Raw genomic sequence first — 15,174 nt, 5'->3', positions numbered from 1 at the left:
TAACAGGTTTGGTCTGAGGAAGAGTCAGCATTAAGGCATCAACAGTAAACAATTGTTAGGTCCTTCAATATTATTATATGTACTTCTTTCTGCTTTAGTATAAGTTCATTGTCTATATTCCAGTTTTAGTTTTATTAAGGTTAAAACAGTTTATATTTAATTTACTTTTTTCAACTCGCAGGTTTTGGATCAAGCGCTAGCCAACCCAGCTCAGGCACGTTTTCTGGTTCCTGAGGTAATAGCTCGTTTCCGTGGCTTTGGTGGTGTCAGGATTGAGGATGATATTGTCGTTACTGCTGATGGTATGGAAGATCTTGCACAGGGTACTATCCCACGAACGTAAGTTCTACTGCAGGTTTTGCTAATATTTCAGATTACAAGGGTTAATAATTAGAAAAAAATCAGTGTCTTCTGCATATAGTCAAAGCAAGTGTGGTACTTGGCAAATACAGTACTATATATTAGTCAGAGTTGCTGAAAGTATTGGCTGCTCCATACGTATGTTTACTTGCAGTTTGTCGCATTCACATTTACCAGTACAGTTGACCCTTGAACAATGCGAGGGTTAGGGGCACCGACCCCCTGCACAGTTGAAAATCTACAAAAGTTTTTGAGGAGTCAAAAGTTATAACTACTAATGGGCTACTGTTGACAGAAGCTTTACCAATAACACGTATACAAAATGTTATATGTATTATAAAGGAGGGCCCCACTTTACAGCGATTCACTAATAGGGGGTCATACAGTGCCTGGAGAATGGGATGTAATCAGGTTTGAATCAGAGAATTGAAGGGTAGCTTCAATTCTGTGAATCAAGGACCCTTTTGATAGTTCATTCTAAAGACACTATTATTCAGTTGTTAATTATTATTAATGATTTTTTCCTTTCTTTTAATTCAGTGTGGAAGAAATTGAGGAGCTTATGGCTGAAGGGCAACAAGAGGAAGTGTTTATTCCTCAGCTTCATGCTGAACAGAAACTTAGACAGTAATTGACATCTTTAAAGGTTGCATGATTCTGCTCTTTCCAAGCGGCAGCAAGTATTCATGTTAAAAATGAACAACACCAGTTTAGAAAATTAAAAAACTGAAGGCCATTATATAAATTTAGGAGAAATTTGGACAATATTTGTATCACTGACTTTTGTTGCAGGCATGAGAACTTTATGGGTGCTATATTTCATTGATAAGTGTAAAATGGAGAATAGAAAATTATAATGTTTTATTAATGCACAGAGTTATAAAAGTACAAGGATACCAAGGTTGCCTTCATACCTTATGATTTTTAACTATGTAACAAGCTATGGAGCAAGACTGATTGCAGAGGAGTCTTTATTGGTACAATATTTCACCACAAATTAGCTATCAGATACATCTAGGAAATCAGGTGCTGATTGTCGAGATCTGAGAAGCAGGGAAGCACTACAACAGGCCTACCAGCCCATGCTAGGTTTGTTTTTTTATTCTAATGCAATGTGAGCTATGGGTATAAACAGGGCCATATGAAACTTTTAGGACCTATGATAAATTTTGTGAATTAAAATTTATTCAAAAATTTGAAAACAAATTATAAAATATTACATGTATTCATTGTAAATTGAATTCTGTGACATGACTTAAAATTTCCTAAGTTTTAATTTCAGGCATATAGTTATATTAGCAAAAAAGAATTCATAAAATACAGGTTTCAGTTTTGAAAATAATAGTAATAATAAAAATGTATGGTGAACATTAGTATTGCAATACAGTATCTGGATCTGAAAGAGGTAAAGGCAGCCCTATGAAGGCAAGTGTGTCTAGGGCCTAAGGTCTGCAAACAGTGAAGTGTAAATATTACACTATTTTATTTTAATTCTTTAGTAAGTTTAATGGATTATTATTATTATTATAATCAAGGGGGAAGTGCTAAACCTGTAGGATTATACATTGCCTGGGAGGGGGGGATGTGGAAGGTATTCAGACTTAATTCAGGGAACTGGAGCACAGGTCCAATTCTCTAGATCAGAGCCCCTCATCAACATCAAGGAACCTTCCTTGAGGGGCAAGTTTAATGGAAGATGATTGAAGGCATCAATGTTTGATCTTTTCATTTTCATAAAATAGTAGGGCTGCTCTAACTTAATGCCTCGACCCCTCAAGGAAGGTTCCTTAATGTTGGTGAGGGGCTCTTGATTTAGGGAATTGGATCTGTGCTCCAGTTCCCCGAATTAAGCCTGAATGCCTTCCACATCCCCCCCCCAGGCGCTGTATAATCCTCCGGGTTTAGCGCTTCCCCCTTGATTATAATAATAATTAATGCCTCGAGATGGGAGTGGGTGTTACAGGGCTGCTACCCAGAACATATTATTACAATCAAAAAGAAGCGCTAAGCCACAAGGGCTATACAGCGCCCAGAACATGAACTGCAGATACTGTACATCATGTCCATGGGGACCACCATCAACATGGTTTCCTCCATCCTATGGAAATTGAACATGGACATGGCAATAATCACAGTCAAACCTTAGGGGCATTACAACTATTTCCATGTAGAAGAAGGGTGTGAGAAGGGAATTTACAACATAGCACGTGGAGGGTGTGATCAGTGAAACTGCCAGAAATCTGCCAATAGGACTGCATGAACAGCTTCAACCATACCTGCATTAAGTACCATGACATTCCCATCTCAAAGAATAAGAGTAACCCTACCATTTCATGAAAATGACAATATCACACATTAGCCTTGAATCATTAAACTTGCTTTTGTATTAGAACAAACAAGCCTAGCTTGGGCTGGTAAGCCTATTGCAGTGCTTCCCTGCTTCTCAAAACTTGCTCTCTGGACCTCACACTCAGCACCTGACTCTCTGGATGGACTATACAAGACGTGACTTATCTGTTGATTGTTATTAAGCACAAGAAACAAGTTGTGGTGAAATGTTATACCAATAAAGACTTCTGTAATTAGTGTTTTATTGTACTGTTGGTGCTTTGCCATTTTTTCCGAGTAACAAGATTTGTATAATTTTGTTTTAGTTTTTAGTGTGGGCTGTTGACCTTAATGCCACAAATCATATGCAAATGCTTTATTCACATTTTAGACAACCTTATTTTTCCTCATTAGATATTAGTATAATAAAGAGGGAAGTGCTAAACCCCTAAGATTATACAGTGCCTGTGGAGGGGGGTGGATGTCATGGAAGGTATTCAGGTTTAATTCAGGGAACTCAGAGCACAGATCCAGTTCCCTAGATCAAGAGCCCCCCTCACCATCAAGGAACCTACCTTGAGGGTACTTGTTTGACATAATAGCATGGGAATAAGATAAGCAGATATTTTGCCACTGGTCACTTTATCAATCCTATTAAGATTGATAGCAGTGCTATATGACCCTTGTGGGTTTAGTGCTTAGTTTTGATTGTAATAATAATTAGGATTGATAAAGCCACTAATAGCAAAATATCTTCAATAAATGTCTTTATAGTTGTGCACATGTTATATTTTCACTTTTGTCAGTATGGTGGAACCTCAGTGTTCAAATGAACCAGAGCCCGAACAATTTTGTTAAGAAAAAATTGGCCCTGTCTAAGCATTTTTCTGGAATCCAAACAGACCAGCTTGTTTAAAATTCAGTTGTAAAATACACATAAGCCATTTCAAAAGTGCTTTGAAGTGACCTCTAACACTGACCTAACTTGCAGAGACTTTTGGAACAATCAGTTCAACATCCTCCAGTGTGTGTGAGGCTGATAATTAAAGCCTGGGAAATGTTGTTTCAGACATTATTATAATCAGAACGACATGCTAAACCTACAAGGGTCACACAGCGGTTTCGGAAATGAAACTTTTTGCAGTTCAACCAAAACATACGAACCAACAAAGTTTAAACACCAAGGTTCCACTGTATTAACATTCCTGTACTGGAAAAAACAGGTATGACTAATAAATCTTGAATATAAAACAGCTATACTTTGTATATGAAAATGGGTTATTAGTCTTATGACTTCTTTGGGAATAAATATTGTTAGACTACTACAGTTTTATTTTTTCTTGCTTTAGGTTTGTGAGGTATTAACTGCATAAGATGATCCAATTCATCTGTACACTAATAAATGTACAACTGTACATAACTTACCTCAAGATGCATATACCCTAAGATGTTTACATCTGTTGCTGCACACAATGTATATCTTTTGGTGTATATACACCAAAATATGTAATCTTTCCTATCTACACCAAAATATGTAATCTTTCCTATCTACACCAAAAGAGATGTATACATCAGTATATAAGAGATGCAAAACTGTCTTTATAAGAGATACACACAACTCTATACACTGTGTACACTTGTGTATATACAAAGATATACATCTATCAATTTACAGTATACACACATGCAGCTATCAGTACACAAGACCCTTCCAACCAGAAAGCCATCCCAATGTTCCCCCTAATGTAGAAATAATGGCACTGCTCCTACACATATTCAGGTGTAAACCTGTTCCCTATGTCTATGTACATATAAAGGCATCCTATCCATGATAGTGGTAAGTAATAGATATTTGACTAATGGCTGTGACTCAAGTCACCCTGATAATGATAAATTTAAAATGGATGCACTGATTTGTATAATTTCTGAATGCCTTATTTAAGCATTTTAAACCTTCAATGCCAATAACTCAAGACTGCATCTTCTAAGTGGCTTCAAACTTAGTGTTGGTGTATTCCAGTATGTACATATATTGTTTCCTGTGCAATAACTAGAGAATCCTTCTGAATAGTGGAAAGTCTGAATTGGATTTTGGCTAAGTGCCAATTTGTCATCTTTACTGAAGAAGCTGAAATAAGAGTTTCCATGCAATACTGTAACTCGTGAATGCTTCTTCTAACTTCAAATCATTTTTTTAACAAGTCGGCCGTCTCCCACCGAGGCAGGGTGACCCAAAAAGAAGAAAATCCCCAAAAAGAAAATACTTTCATCATTCAACACTTTCACCTTACTCACACAATCACTGTTATTTTGCAGAGGTCCTCAGAATACAACAGTTTAGAAGCATATACGTATAAAGATACACAACACATCCCTCCAAACTGCCAATATCCTAAACCCCTCCTTTAAAGTGCAGGCATTGTACTTCCCATTTCCAGAACTCAAGTCCGGCTATATAAAAATAACCGGTTTCCCTGAATCATGAATGCTGATATTTAATTACATTAGAAACTTATGCTGAACTCTCTATGGGATATGTTGATACTGGTTTTCAGATCACAGTGACCAAAACATTAGTTTCCTTACAGATGCACTTTCATTCCTTTAGTTCTGTTCTGACATAAAAACAAATTTTGAACTTGAGAAAGGTCAAAAGACTGTATGAAGACTGGTACCAGAGTTGAGGGGATTGAGCTATAAAAGAAAAAAGTTTCTTAATTTTGGAGAAATAACATACAAAATACTTTGCAGCAGAGACCAATATCACAAGAATGAAAAGACAAGGTTAGAAATTGTAAACCCCAATAAGGAACAGGGATATCAGAAAATGAGGAAAGATGCAGCTCCAATTCCTTGAATTAAGAAAGATTTACCAGCATCAAGGCACCTCAAATGAAGGAATGATGTTTCTATTATATATACTGTAGCCCAAATTGTATGTACAAACACAAAATCCTCGAGATGGCTTGGATTGTAACCACTACTTGATTTCAACATTTCACAAAGCCTCTGCTGAAACTTTATCAAACTATTCAGAAGGTTTGCAGCCAGAAGCCAGTGGAACCTAGATGATATCACTAGGAATGCTTTAACGTTACCTTTTCCTTCCACCAATTTAGGCCGTGCTGAATGTACACAAGCTTTATCTCATTTTTATTTTTTTTCAAGTTTCCCGAAGAGGACCTCAGCATGAAGCTGATAAATATAAATTTTTTTTATAACAGTTTATTAAGACTTTACAAATTTTATAAACCTATCTTTTCCATTAAAATCTTTAAAAACTTCTGTAAATTTTACCTTTAAACTGGGTTGTTTTTCCAACCACACAGGAATAAGATAGCGATGACAGGGATCCACCTGAAACAGAGCAATATCAAAATTGAAGAAATATAATAAGCTTCATTCTTCAATTTCATGGGATGTCTATACAGTTGAGAATCCTTTATCTGAAATGCCTGGACCAGAAGTGGTTCGGATTTGGGAATATTTGTATACAGCCTCTCCTCAATAACAGCGTTCTGTTGGTTGGTAAGCAAATTGGTTGTTAAGTAAGGAGCATACTATAATGGTACACGTGTAGTGGGTTTGTGTCAACCATCTTTAGATATTGTTTTAATGTCACCTTTGCACCATTTATAACATTTCAGGTATATTTTTAAATGTCTATACAGTAGTGTACTGTATACTGTAATAAACAGAAGAGAGGAAATCAGCTCTAATATACATTATTTAGGTTTGCATACTAGGAGAGCTGGTCCTAAGTCTGAGTGGTCGGTAAACAAGTACGTCACTAAGTGAGGAGAGGCTGTATTTCCATCTATAAAAATGGGACCTTTCGGGGATGGGGCCCAAGTCTAAACCCGGTACTGTACCAAAAAGCAATCACTGCTTTCAAAAAGAAGATATATTTTATGGCATTGAAGAAGCTATTTTTCCCATATACAGCATAGGTACATGTTACTTAGAAACAGACAACATATACTGTGAGCAGCTTTCAGCTATTTTTGCCTGACTGATATTCTTCCACCAGTCATACAAAATACTCAAGAGCTCACCATGTGGAGGTGGTTGCTCTTCGAGTTCCTTCTCAATTTAACCCCATTTACTCCTCTATGCATGGCAAAGAGGATGTTGACATTAGAGGGAAATAGGAAGTGTCAAGGGCAAAATGACAGTATCTTACTCTTTACCTCATATAACCCATCTCAAGAATGTAGCAATCTTAAGGTCTTTCCCCCAGAAGCAGAAACACTAACTCACTTATCACTTTTCAACATTATTCTTATTCACATTCTTGAATTTAACAAATTATACCTCCTTTCTTTCCTTAGTTAATCAGCTAATATGGAGGCCTGGTCATAGACTGGGCTGTGGGGACGTTGATTCCAGAAACCTTCTCCAGGTATACTGCTACTACTTCTTTAGCTCTATCTTTAACCTAATTTACTCCACCCCCATTAAATTTCTCCCACCCTCTCCTAGCTTTGTTTTGCTTAATGCCAGAAAATCCAATTTTTTCCATTCATAACATTAACAATTCATCCTCTCTTCTCATCTGCACTACACTCAAGCACATACAAACAACTCAACCTAAAATTTACATTTTTTTTTTTATCAAGTGATACAAAAGAGGTCACTAGCCTCTTGCTCCAACATTTTAGTCACCTTCTACAACATCTATTGCTTATGGAGGAAGAATTCTAATTCATTTCCTCATGGAAATGAATGGATAGCACCACAAGAGTGAAAACTAATACAAAGTTAGAAGGAAACTTAGATGAGTGTTTATACACATGCATAAACATGCACAAGTGCGTATGTACCGTATTCTGGGTATCAGTAGTAGTAGCAAGATTTACTTGTCGAGTTGTGTGTTTATGAGACAGAGACCAGCAATTCTGCCCATGTAAAACAAATAACAGGTTTCTACTTCACACATGGCAAGATGGTAGCACCTTCTGGGTAGTGGCTGTCTACCAACCTACTACCCTCTTTCTTTCAACAAATTGGTTGTTTCCCACCGAGGCAGGGTGACCCAAAAAGAAAAACAAATGTTTCTCTTTTTAACTTGAGTAATGTATACAGGGGAAGGGGTTACTAGCCCCTTGCTCCCGGCATTTTAGTCGCGTCCTTAAATATTTAGTTTTTTTTTTTAATAACACACTGGCCGATTCCCACCAAGGCAGGGTGGCCCGAAAAAGAAAAACTTTCACCATCATTCACTCCATCACTGTCTTGCCAGAAGGGTGCTTTACACTACAGTTTTTAAACTGCAACATTAACACCCCTCCTTCAGAGTGTAGGCACTGTACTTCCCATCTCCAGGACTCAAGTCCGGCCTGCCAGTTTCCCTGAATCCCTTCATAAATGTTACTTTGCTCACACTCCAACAGCATGTCAAGTGTTAAAAACCATTTATCTCCATTCGCCCCTATCAAACACGCTCACGCATGCCCGCTGGAAGTCCAAGCCCCTCGCACACAAAACCTCCTTTACCCCCTCCCTCCAACCTTTCCTAGGCCGATCCCTACCCCGCCTTCCTTCCACTACAGACTGATACACTCCTGAAGTCATTCTGTTTTGCTCCACTCTCTCTACATGTCCGAACCACCTCAACAGCCCTTCCTCAGCCCTCTGGACAACAGTTTTGGCAATCCCGCACCTCCTCCGAACTTCCAAAATACGAATTTTCTGCATTATATTCACACTACACATTGCCCTCAGACATGAAATCTTCACTGCCTCCAGCCTTCTCCTCGCTGCAACATTCATCACCCATGCTTCACACCCATATAAGAGCGTTGGTATAACTATACAGTGGACCCTCGCATACCGCACGCATCGCATACCGTACAATCCGCATACCGCTCGCTTTTTTCGCAAAAATTTTGCCTCGCATACCGCCCAAAAACCCGCTCACCGCCCTTCGTCCGAGACGCGTCCAATGTGCGGCCTGAGCCATGCTCACATGTTCCGCCGGTGGCATTGTTTACCAGCCAGCCTCCGCGGTAACATCCAAGCATACAATCGGAACATTTTGTATTATTACAGTGTTTTTGGTGATTTTTTCTGGAAAATAAGTGACCATGGGCCCCAAGAAAGCTTCTAGTGCCAACCCTACAGCAATAAGGGTGAGAATTACTATAGAGATGAAGAAAAAGATCATTGATAAGTATGAAAGTGGAGTGCGTGTCTCCGAGCTGGCCAGGTTGTATAATATACCCCAATCAACCATCGCTACTACTGGTGGTGGTGCTGTACCACCGTCAGCTGCTGCTGCACTGTCAGCTGCTGCTGCTGTCAGCTGTACCACCGTCAGCTGCTGCTGCTGCTGTAGCATCGTCTGCTGCTGCTGTAGCATCGTCTGCTGCTGCTGTAGCATCGTCTGCTGCTGCTGTAGCATCGTCTGCTGCTGCTGTAGCATCGTCTGTTGCTGCTGTAGCATCGTCTGTTGCTGCTGTAGCATCGTCTGTTGCTGCTGTAGCATCGTCTGTTACTGCATCGTCTGTTGCTGCTGTACCACCGTCAGCTGCTGCTGCTGCTGTAGCACCGTTGTTGGTGTGGCTTATTGAGAATATGTACCAAGAAACAATTAACCCCAGAGGATTTTCCACCCAGGATAACCCAAAAAAGTCAGTGTCATCGAAGACTGTCTAACTTATTTCCATTGGGGTCCATAATCTTGTCTCCCAGGATGCAACCCACACCAGTCGACTAACACCCAGGTGAACAGGGAAAAATGCCTGGAACTAGTGCTCATATTGGTGAATTTAAAGCCAGCAAAGGTTGGTTTGAGAGATTTAAGAATCGTAGTGGCATACACAGTGTGATAAGGCCTGTTCTGGAAGAAAATGCCAAACAGGACCTACAGTACTCAGGAGGAAAAGGCACTCCCAGGACACAGTGTCTCATCAGTCATTGCTGCATCTTCAATAAAGGTAAGTGTCATTTATTCTTCATTTAGTAGAGTAGTACATGCACAATATATATTGTGCATGTACTACTCTACTATTGTGCATGTATCCTTCTCTTTGTGTGTAGGAAAATGTATATTTCATGTGGTAAAATTTTTTTTTTTCATACTTTTGGGTGTCTTGCACGGATTAATTTGATTTCCATTATTTCTTATGGGGAAAATTCATTCGCATACCGAACATTTCGCATAACAATCAGCCCTCTTGCACGGATTAAAGTCGCTATGCGGGGGTCCACTGTACTCTCATACATTCCCCTCTTTGCCTCCAAGGACAAAGTTCTTTGTCTCCACAGACTCCTAAGTGCACCGCTCACCCTTTTCCCCTCATCAATTCTATGATTCACCTCATCTTTCATAGACCCATCCGCTGACACGTCCACTCCCAAATATCTGAATACATTCACCTCCTCCCTACAATCTGATATCCAATCTTTCATCACCTAATCTTTTTGTTATCCTCATAACCTTACTCTTTTCTGTATTCACTTTTAATTTTCTTCTTTTACATACCCTACCAAATTCATCCACCAATCTCTGCAACTTCTCTTCAGAATCTCCCAAGAGCACAGTGTCATCAGCAAAGAGCAACTGTGACAACTCCCACTTTATGTGTGATTCTTTATCTTTTAACTCCACGCCTCTTGCCAAGACCCTCGCATTTACTTCTCTTACAACCCCATCTATAAATATGTTAAACAACTACGGTGACATCACACATCCTTATCTAAGGCCTACTTTTACTGGGAAATAATCTCCCTCTTTCCTACATACTCTAACTTGAGCCTCACTATCCTTGTAAAAACTCTTCACTGCTTTCAGTAACCTACCTCCTCTACCATACACCTGCAACATCTGCCACATTGCCCCCTATCCACCCTGTCATATGCCTTTTCCAAATCCATAAATGCCACAAAAACCTCTTTAGCCTTATTCCTGTTCACTTATATGTTTCACTGTAAACACCTGGTCCACACACCCCCTACCTTTCCTAAAGCCTCCTTGTTCATCTGCTATCCTGTTCTTTGTCTTACTCTTAATTCTTTCAATAATAACTTTACCATACACTTTACCAGGTATACTCAACATACTTCTCCCCCTATAATTTTTACACTCTCTTTTGTCCCCTTAGCCTTTATACAAAGGAACTATGCATGCTCTCTGCCAATCCCTAGGTACCTTACCCTCTTCCATACATTTATTAAATAATAGCACCAACCACTCCAAAACTATATCTTCACCTGCTTTTAACATTTCTATCTTTATCCCATCAATCCCAGCTGCCTTACCCCCTTTCATTTTACCTACTGCCTCACAAACTTCCCCCACACTCACAACTGGCTCTTCCTCACTCCTACAAGATGTTATTCCTCCTTGCCCTATACACGAAATCACAGCTTCCCTATCTTCATCAACATTTAACAATTCCTCAAAATATTCCCTCCATCTTCCCAATACCTCTAACTCTCCATTTAATAACTCTCCTCTCCTATTTTTAACTGACAAATCCATTTGTTCTCTAGGCTTCCTTAACTTGTTAATCTCACTCCAAAACTTTTTCTTATTTTCAACAAAATTTGTTGATAACATCTCACCCACTCTCTCATTTGCTCTCTTTTTACAATGCTTCACCATTCTCTTAACCTCTCTCTTTTTCTCCATATACTCTTCCCTCCTTGCATAACTTCTACTTTGTAAAAACTTCTCATATGCTAACTTTTTCTCCCTTACTACTCTCTTTACATCATCATTCCACCAATCGCTCCTCTTCCCTCCCGCACCCACTTTCCTGTAACCACAAACTTCTGCTGAACACTAACACTACATTTTTAAACCTACCCCATACCTCTTCAACCCCATTGCCTATGCTCTCATTAGCCCATCTATCCTCCAATAGCTGTTTATATCTTACCCTAACTGCCTCCTCTTTTAGTTTATAAACCTTCACCTCTCTCTTCCCTGATGCTTCTATTCTCCTTGTATTGCATCTACCTTTTACTCTCAGTGTAGCTACAACTAAAAAGTGATCTGATATATCTGTGGCCCCTCTATAAACATGTACATCCTGAATTCTACTCAACAGTCTTTTATCTACCAATACATAATCCAACAAACTAATGTCATTTTGCCCTACATCATACCTTGTATACTTATTTATCCTCTTTTTCTTAAAATATGTATTACCTATAACTAAACCCCTTTCTATACAAAGTTCAATCAAAGGGCTCCCATTATCATTTACACCTGGCACCCCAAACTTACCTACCACACCCTCTCTAAAAGTTTCTCCTACTTTAGCATTCAGGTCCCCTACCACAATTACTCTCTCACTTTGTTCAAAGGTTCCTATACATTCACTTAACATCTCCCAAAATCTCTCTCTCTCCTCTACATTCCTCTCTTCTCCAGGTGCATACACCCACTTTTCGCATCCAACCTTTACTTTAATCCACATAATCCTTGAATTTACACATTCATATTCTCTTTTCTCCTTCCATAACTAATCCTTCAACATTATTGCTACCCCTTCCTTAGCTCTAACTCTCTCAGATACTCCAGATTTAATCCCATTTATTTCCCCCCACCGAAACTCCCCTACCCCCTTCAGCTTTGTTTCGCTTAGGGCCAGGACATCCAACTTCTTTTTATTCATAACATCAGCAATCATCTGTTTCTTGTCATCCGCACTACATCCACGCACATTCAAGCATCCCAATTTTATAAAGTTTTTCTTCTTCTCTTTTTTTAGTAAATGTTTACAGAAGGGGTTACTAGCCCATTGCTCCCGGCATTTTAGTCGCCTCATACGACACGCATGGCTTACAGAGGAAAGATTCTTTTCCACTTCCCCATGGACAATAGAAGAAATAAAGAAGAACAAAAGCTATTTAGAAAAAGGAGAAAAACCTAGATGTATGTATATATAATGCATGTGTGTGTCAGTGAAGTGTGACCAAAGTGTAAGTAGGAGTAGCAAGATATCCCTGTTATCTAGCGTGTTTATGAGACAGAAAAAGACACCAGCAATCCTACCATCATGTAAAACAGTTACAGGTTTATGTTTCACAGTCATCTGGCAGGACGGTAGTACTTCCCTGGGTGGTTGCTGTCTACAATATTAATTCTAATTTGCCCAAACACACAATCTAACAACTTGATTGAACAATAGCAAATTTATCATACATCACTTACAAAAAGACTTCTTTACCCTTTAAACTTAATACTGTTTACATACCTCAAGAATCACTGAATGTTTATCCAAAAGAAGACGATGACTGTGTATTAGAATTGCCTTAATCACATCCAGACCATCTTTCCCTCCATCTAGGGCCCGCATATCCTCATAGCTAGAAAAAATTGATTGTGTAAACTCAAACCTCATTATCTGAAGTGTGGTCAGTGAAAACAATTAGTTTTAAATGGGAAAACAATATTAATTTCACTAAACATTATTCATTACACCCAATAATGATTATTACAAATTTTTATTACACTTTTTTTTATCTATAAACTTGTATAAATCAGAAAATGCTTTATATAGCCATTATGTATTACATATTACATTAGTCTACAGTATAATGTTGGTAAAAATAGCAGGAATTCTGTGCCTGATTACTGGGCAGTGACTTTACAAGCATATAGGTTATTATATTTATGTTGCTGACTTGATATTACTGCAAAATTATCATGAAATGCATAAAAAAATAGTTAAGGTAAAAGTGTTTGTCTGCAAATCTTTAAATGTAAAAGCAACTTTTTGGAATAATTTTTATCATAATCTGCTCAGGCGTCCTAGCTAACTTACATCTTAATTTCTGGTTGCACATTTAACAGGTCTTTTCTTAGAACATATGGTGGATTAGATACGATAAGATGGAAGTGTACTCGAGGCAAACACGGCATCATCTCGCTTGTTACTTTTCCTTCCACTAATAATAATCGATCATTAACCCCAATATTGGATGCATTTAGCTTGGTTAGCTCAATAGCATGTTTGCTCTGATCCAATGCTACACACTGAAGCTGCAACAGATAAAATTGTATATTTTAGCATTTAACTTCAATAGAACTGTTACTATTACAGGTGTATGAATATTCTCATCTTGTGCTATAAAGATTACAAATAAAATGAGGAAAAGTATTACAGAAGAACCTCTGTATCCACAAATTTGGTATTTCCTGTTTCAGTTATCCACAGGTTACTATGGCCCAAATATAAGCGTTAATTTTGCTCAATAATGGCAACAACGTAGAATAGTAGTAATGACGGTGGCAGTTCTTCAAAACCTAAGAGAAGCCATGAAATTCTTCCCATCAGTAACAAAGTGCTAATTCTCAACCAACTTGCTGTGCATAATTTATCGATTAAACTTTATCATAGGTATGTACGTAAACAAAAAACATATATGTATAGGGTTTGCTACTATCCACAGTTTCAGGTAGGTCCTGGAACACATCCCGTATGGATATGGGTGGAGGTGGGGACAACTGTACAAAAATTTTGTATTGATAAAAGAAATGACAAATATATACTGATATTGCACTGAGCATAAATGGGGCATAAATGGGTCAGAAATTAATTGGTATAAATCCATGCATCCTTGTATTTTTTTGTATTCATGAGAAAAGTGATAAATGAGGATTCAATGTAAGAGTATGCATGTAGTGAAAAAAAAACGTACAGTATATGAAAAATGTGAAAAATGTCAATCAGTGCATAAAAAATTAAACAGGGAAGAAACTTCTTCCTGTTGCAAAAAATTTATATTAAAAATAATTAATATAACTGCAAAGGAATTAATTTATGATGCTTACATTATTAATAGAGTGAAGAAGAGATAGACTAATAGCTCCTGAGCCACAGCCAATTTCTAACACTCGAGGCGTGTGTATTCCCTGCAAGCATTCCAAGGCCAATTCAACCAATTGTTCTGTTTCAGGACGAGGAATAAATACGGGCGGCCGCATCTTTAGAGTTACTGAATGGAAGTCCCATTCACCAAGTATATACTGTAATGGCATTCTGCAATGAAGAAAATAAGCATTTGTGTGTTGTATATTTTATACAGTATTATGGAAACAAACACACATGCAGTTTAATGTGATCCTTTATTGACAATGTTTCGCCCACACAGTGGGCTTTTTCAAGTCACACACAGATCTACCTGGGGTGGAAGGTACGGGAGTATTTATAGTCAGGTTCAGAATGTTGAGGTCAGGTGGAGAATGCTGCATCTGATGATCTACCGGGTGGGGTTATAGAGTCTTGGGTAGCTTGGCAGGGGTATTGGACAAGTTGTGAGTAGACCTTCTGCAGTGTTCTATGTTCTTATATGGGATAGCAATGTAGAAGTTTCTTGGCAAGTGGTTCAGCTATGTTATAGAAGCCATTGTTCTGGTTGAAATTGTTGGTTATAGAGATAAGCGATGATTCCAGGATTCTTCGGTATTGAGTGTTGTCTTCTGTGACGATAAGTCTTGAGTTTCTGTAGCTAATTAAGTGGTTGTGTGAA

The 15,174-nt window shown here is 38.3% G+C and overlaps 2 protein-coding genes across 6 annotated transcripts in view; one reads left to right on the top strand and one right to left on the bottom strand.

The window, feature by feature from the left end:
- Positions 1-4,010, top strand: part of Dip-C (dipeptidase C) — a 253,805-nt gene extending 249,795 nt beyond the window's left edge. Inside the window, exons 10-11 of the mRNA XM_070102668.1 lie at positions 182-339; positions 901-4,010. Of these exons, the coding sequence (XP_069958769.1) occupies positions 182-339; positions 901-991 (249 nt within the window). The 3' untranslated portion in view covers positions 992-4,010. The remainder of the gene's footprint in view (positions 1-181; positions 340-900) is intronic.
- Positions 3,326-15,174, bottom strand: part of HemK1 (HemK methyltransferase 1) — a 28,952-nt gene continuing 17,103 nt past the window's right edge. For all 5 annotated transcript variants that reach the window (XM_053796270.2, XM_053796268.2, XM_053796267.2 and 2 more), the window contains 4 exons: positions 14,477-14,684; positions 13,467-13,684; positions 12,897-13,008; positions 3,326-6,045 (listed from right to left, as the gene is read on the bottom strand). In XM_053796270.2, the coding sequence (XP_053652245.2) occupies positions 5,917-6,045; positions 12,897-13,008; positions 13,467-13,684; positions 14,477-14,684 (667 nt within the window). In that variant the 3' untranslated portion in view covers positions 3,326-5,916. The remainder of the gene's footprint in view (positions 6,046-12,896; positions 13,009-13,466; positions 13,685-14,476; positions 14,685-15,174) is intronic.

The sequence above is a fragment of the Cherax quadricarinatus genome, chromosome 83 (genome assembly GCF_038502225.1).
Source record: "Cherax quadricarinatus isolate ZL_2023a chromosome 83, ASM3850222v1, whole genome shotgun sequence".
Lineage (NCBI taxonomy): Eukaryota > Metazoa > Arthropoda > Malacostraca > Decapoda > Parastacidae > Cherax > Cherax quadricarinatus.
Note: the sequence above shows the minus strand (reverse complement) of the source record. Positions and strands in the feature narration are given on the sequence as shown.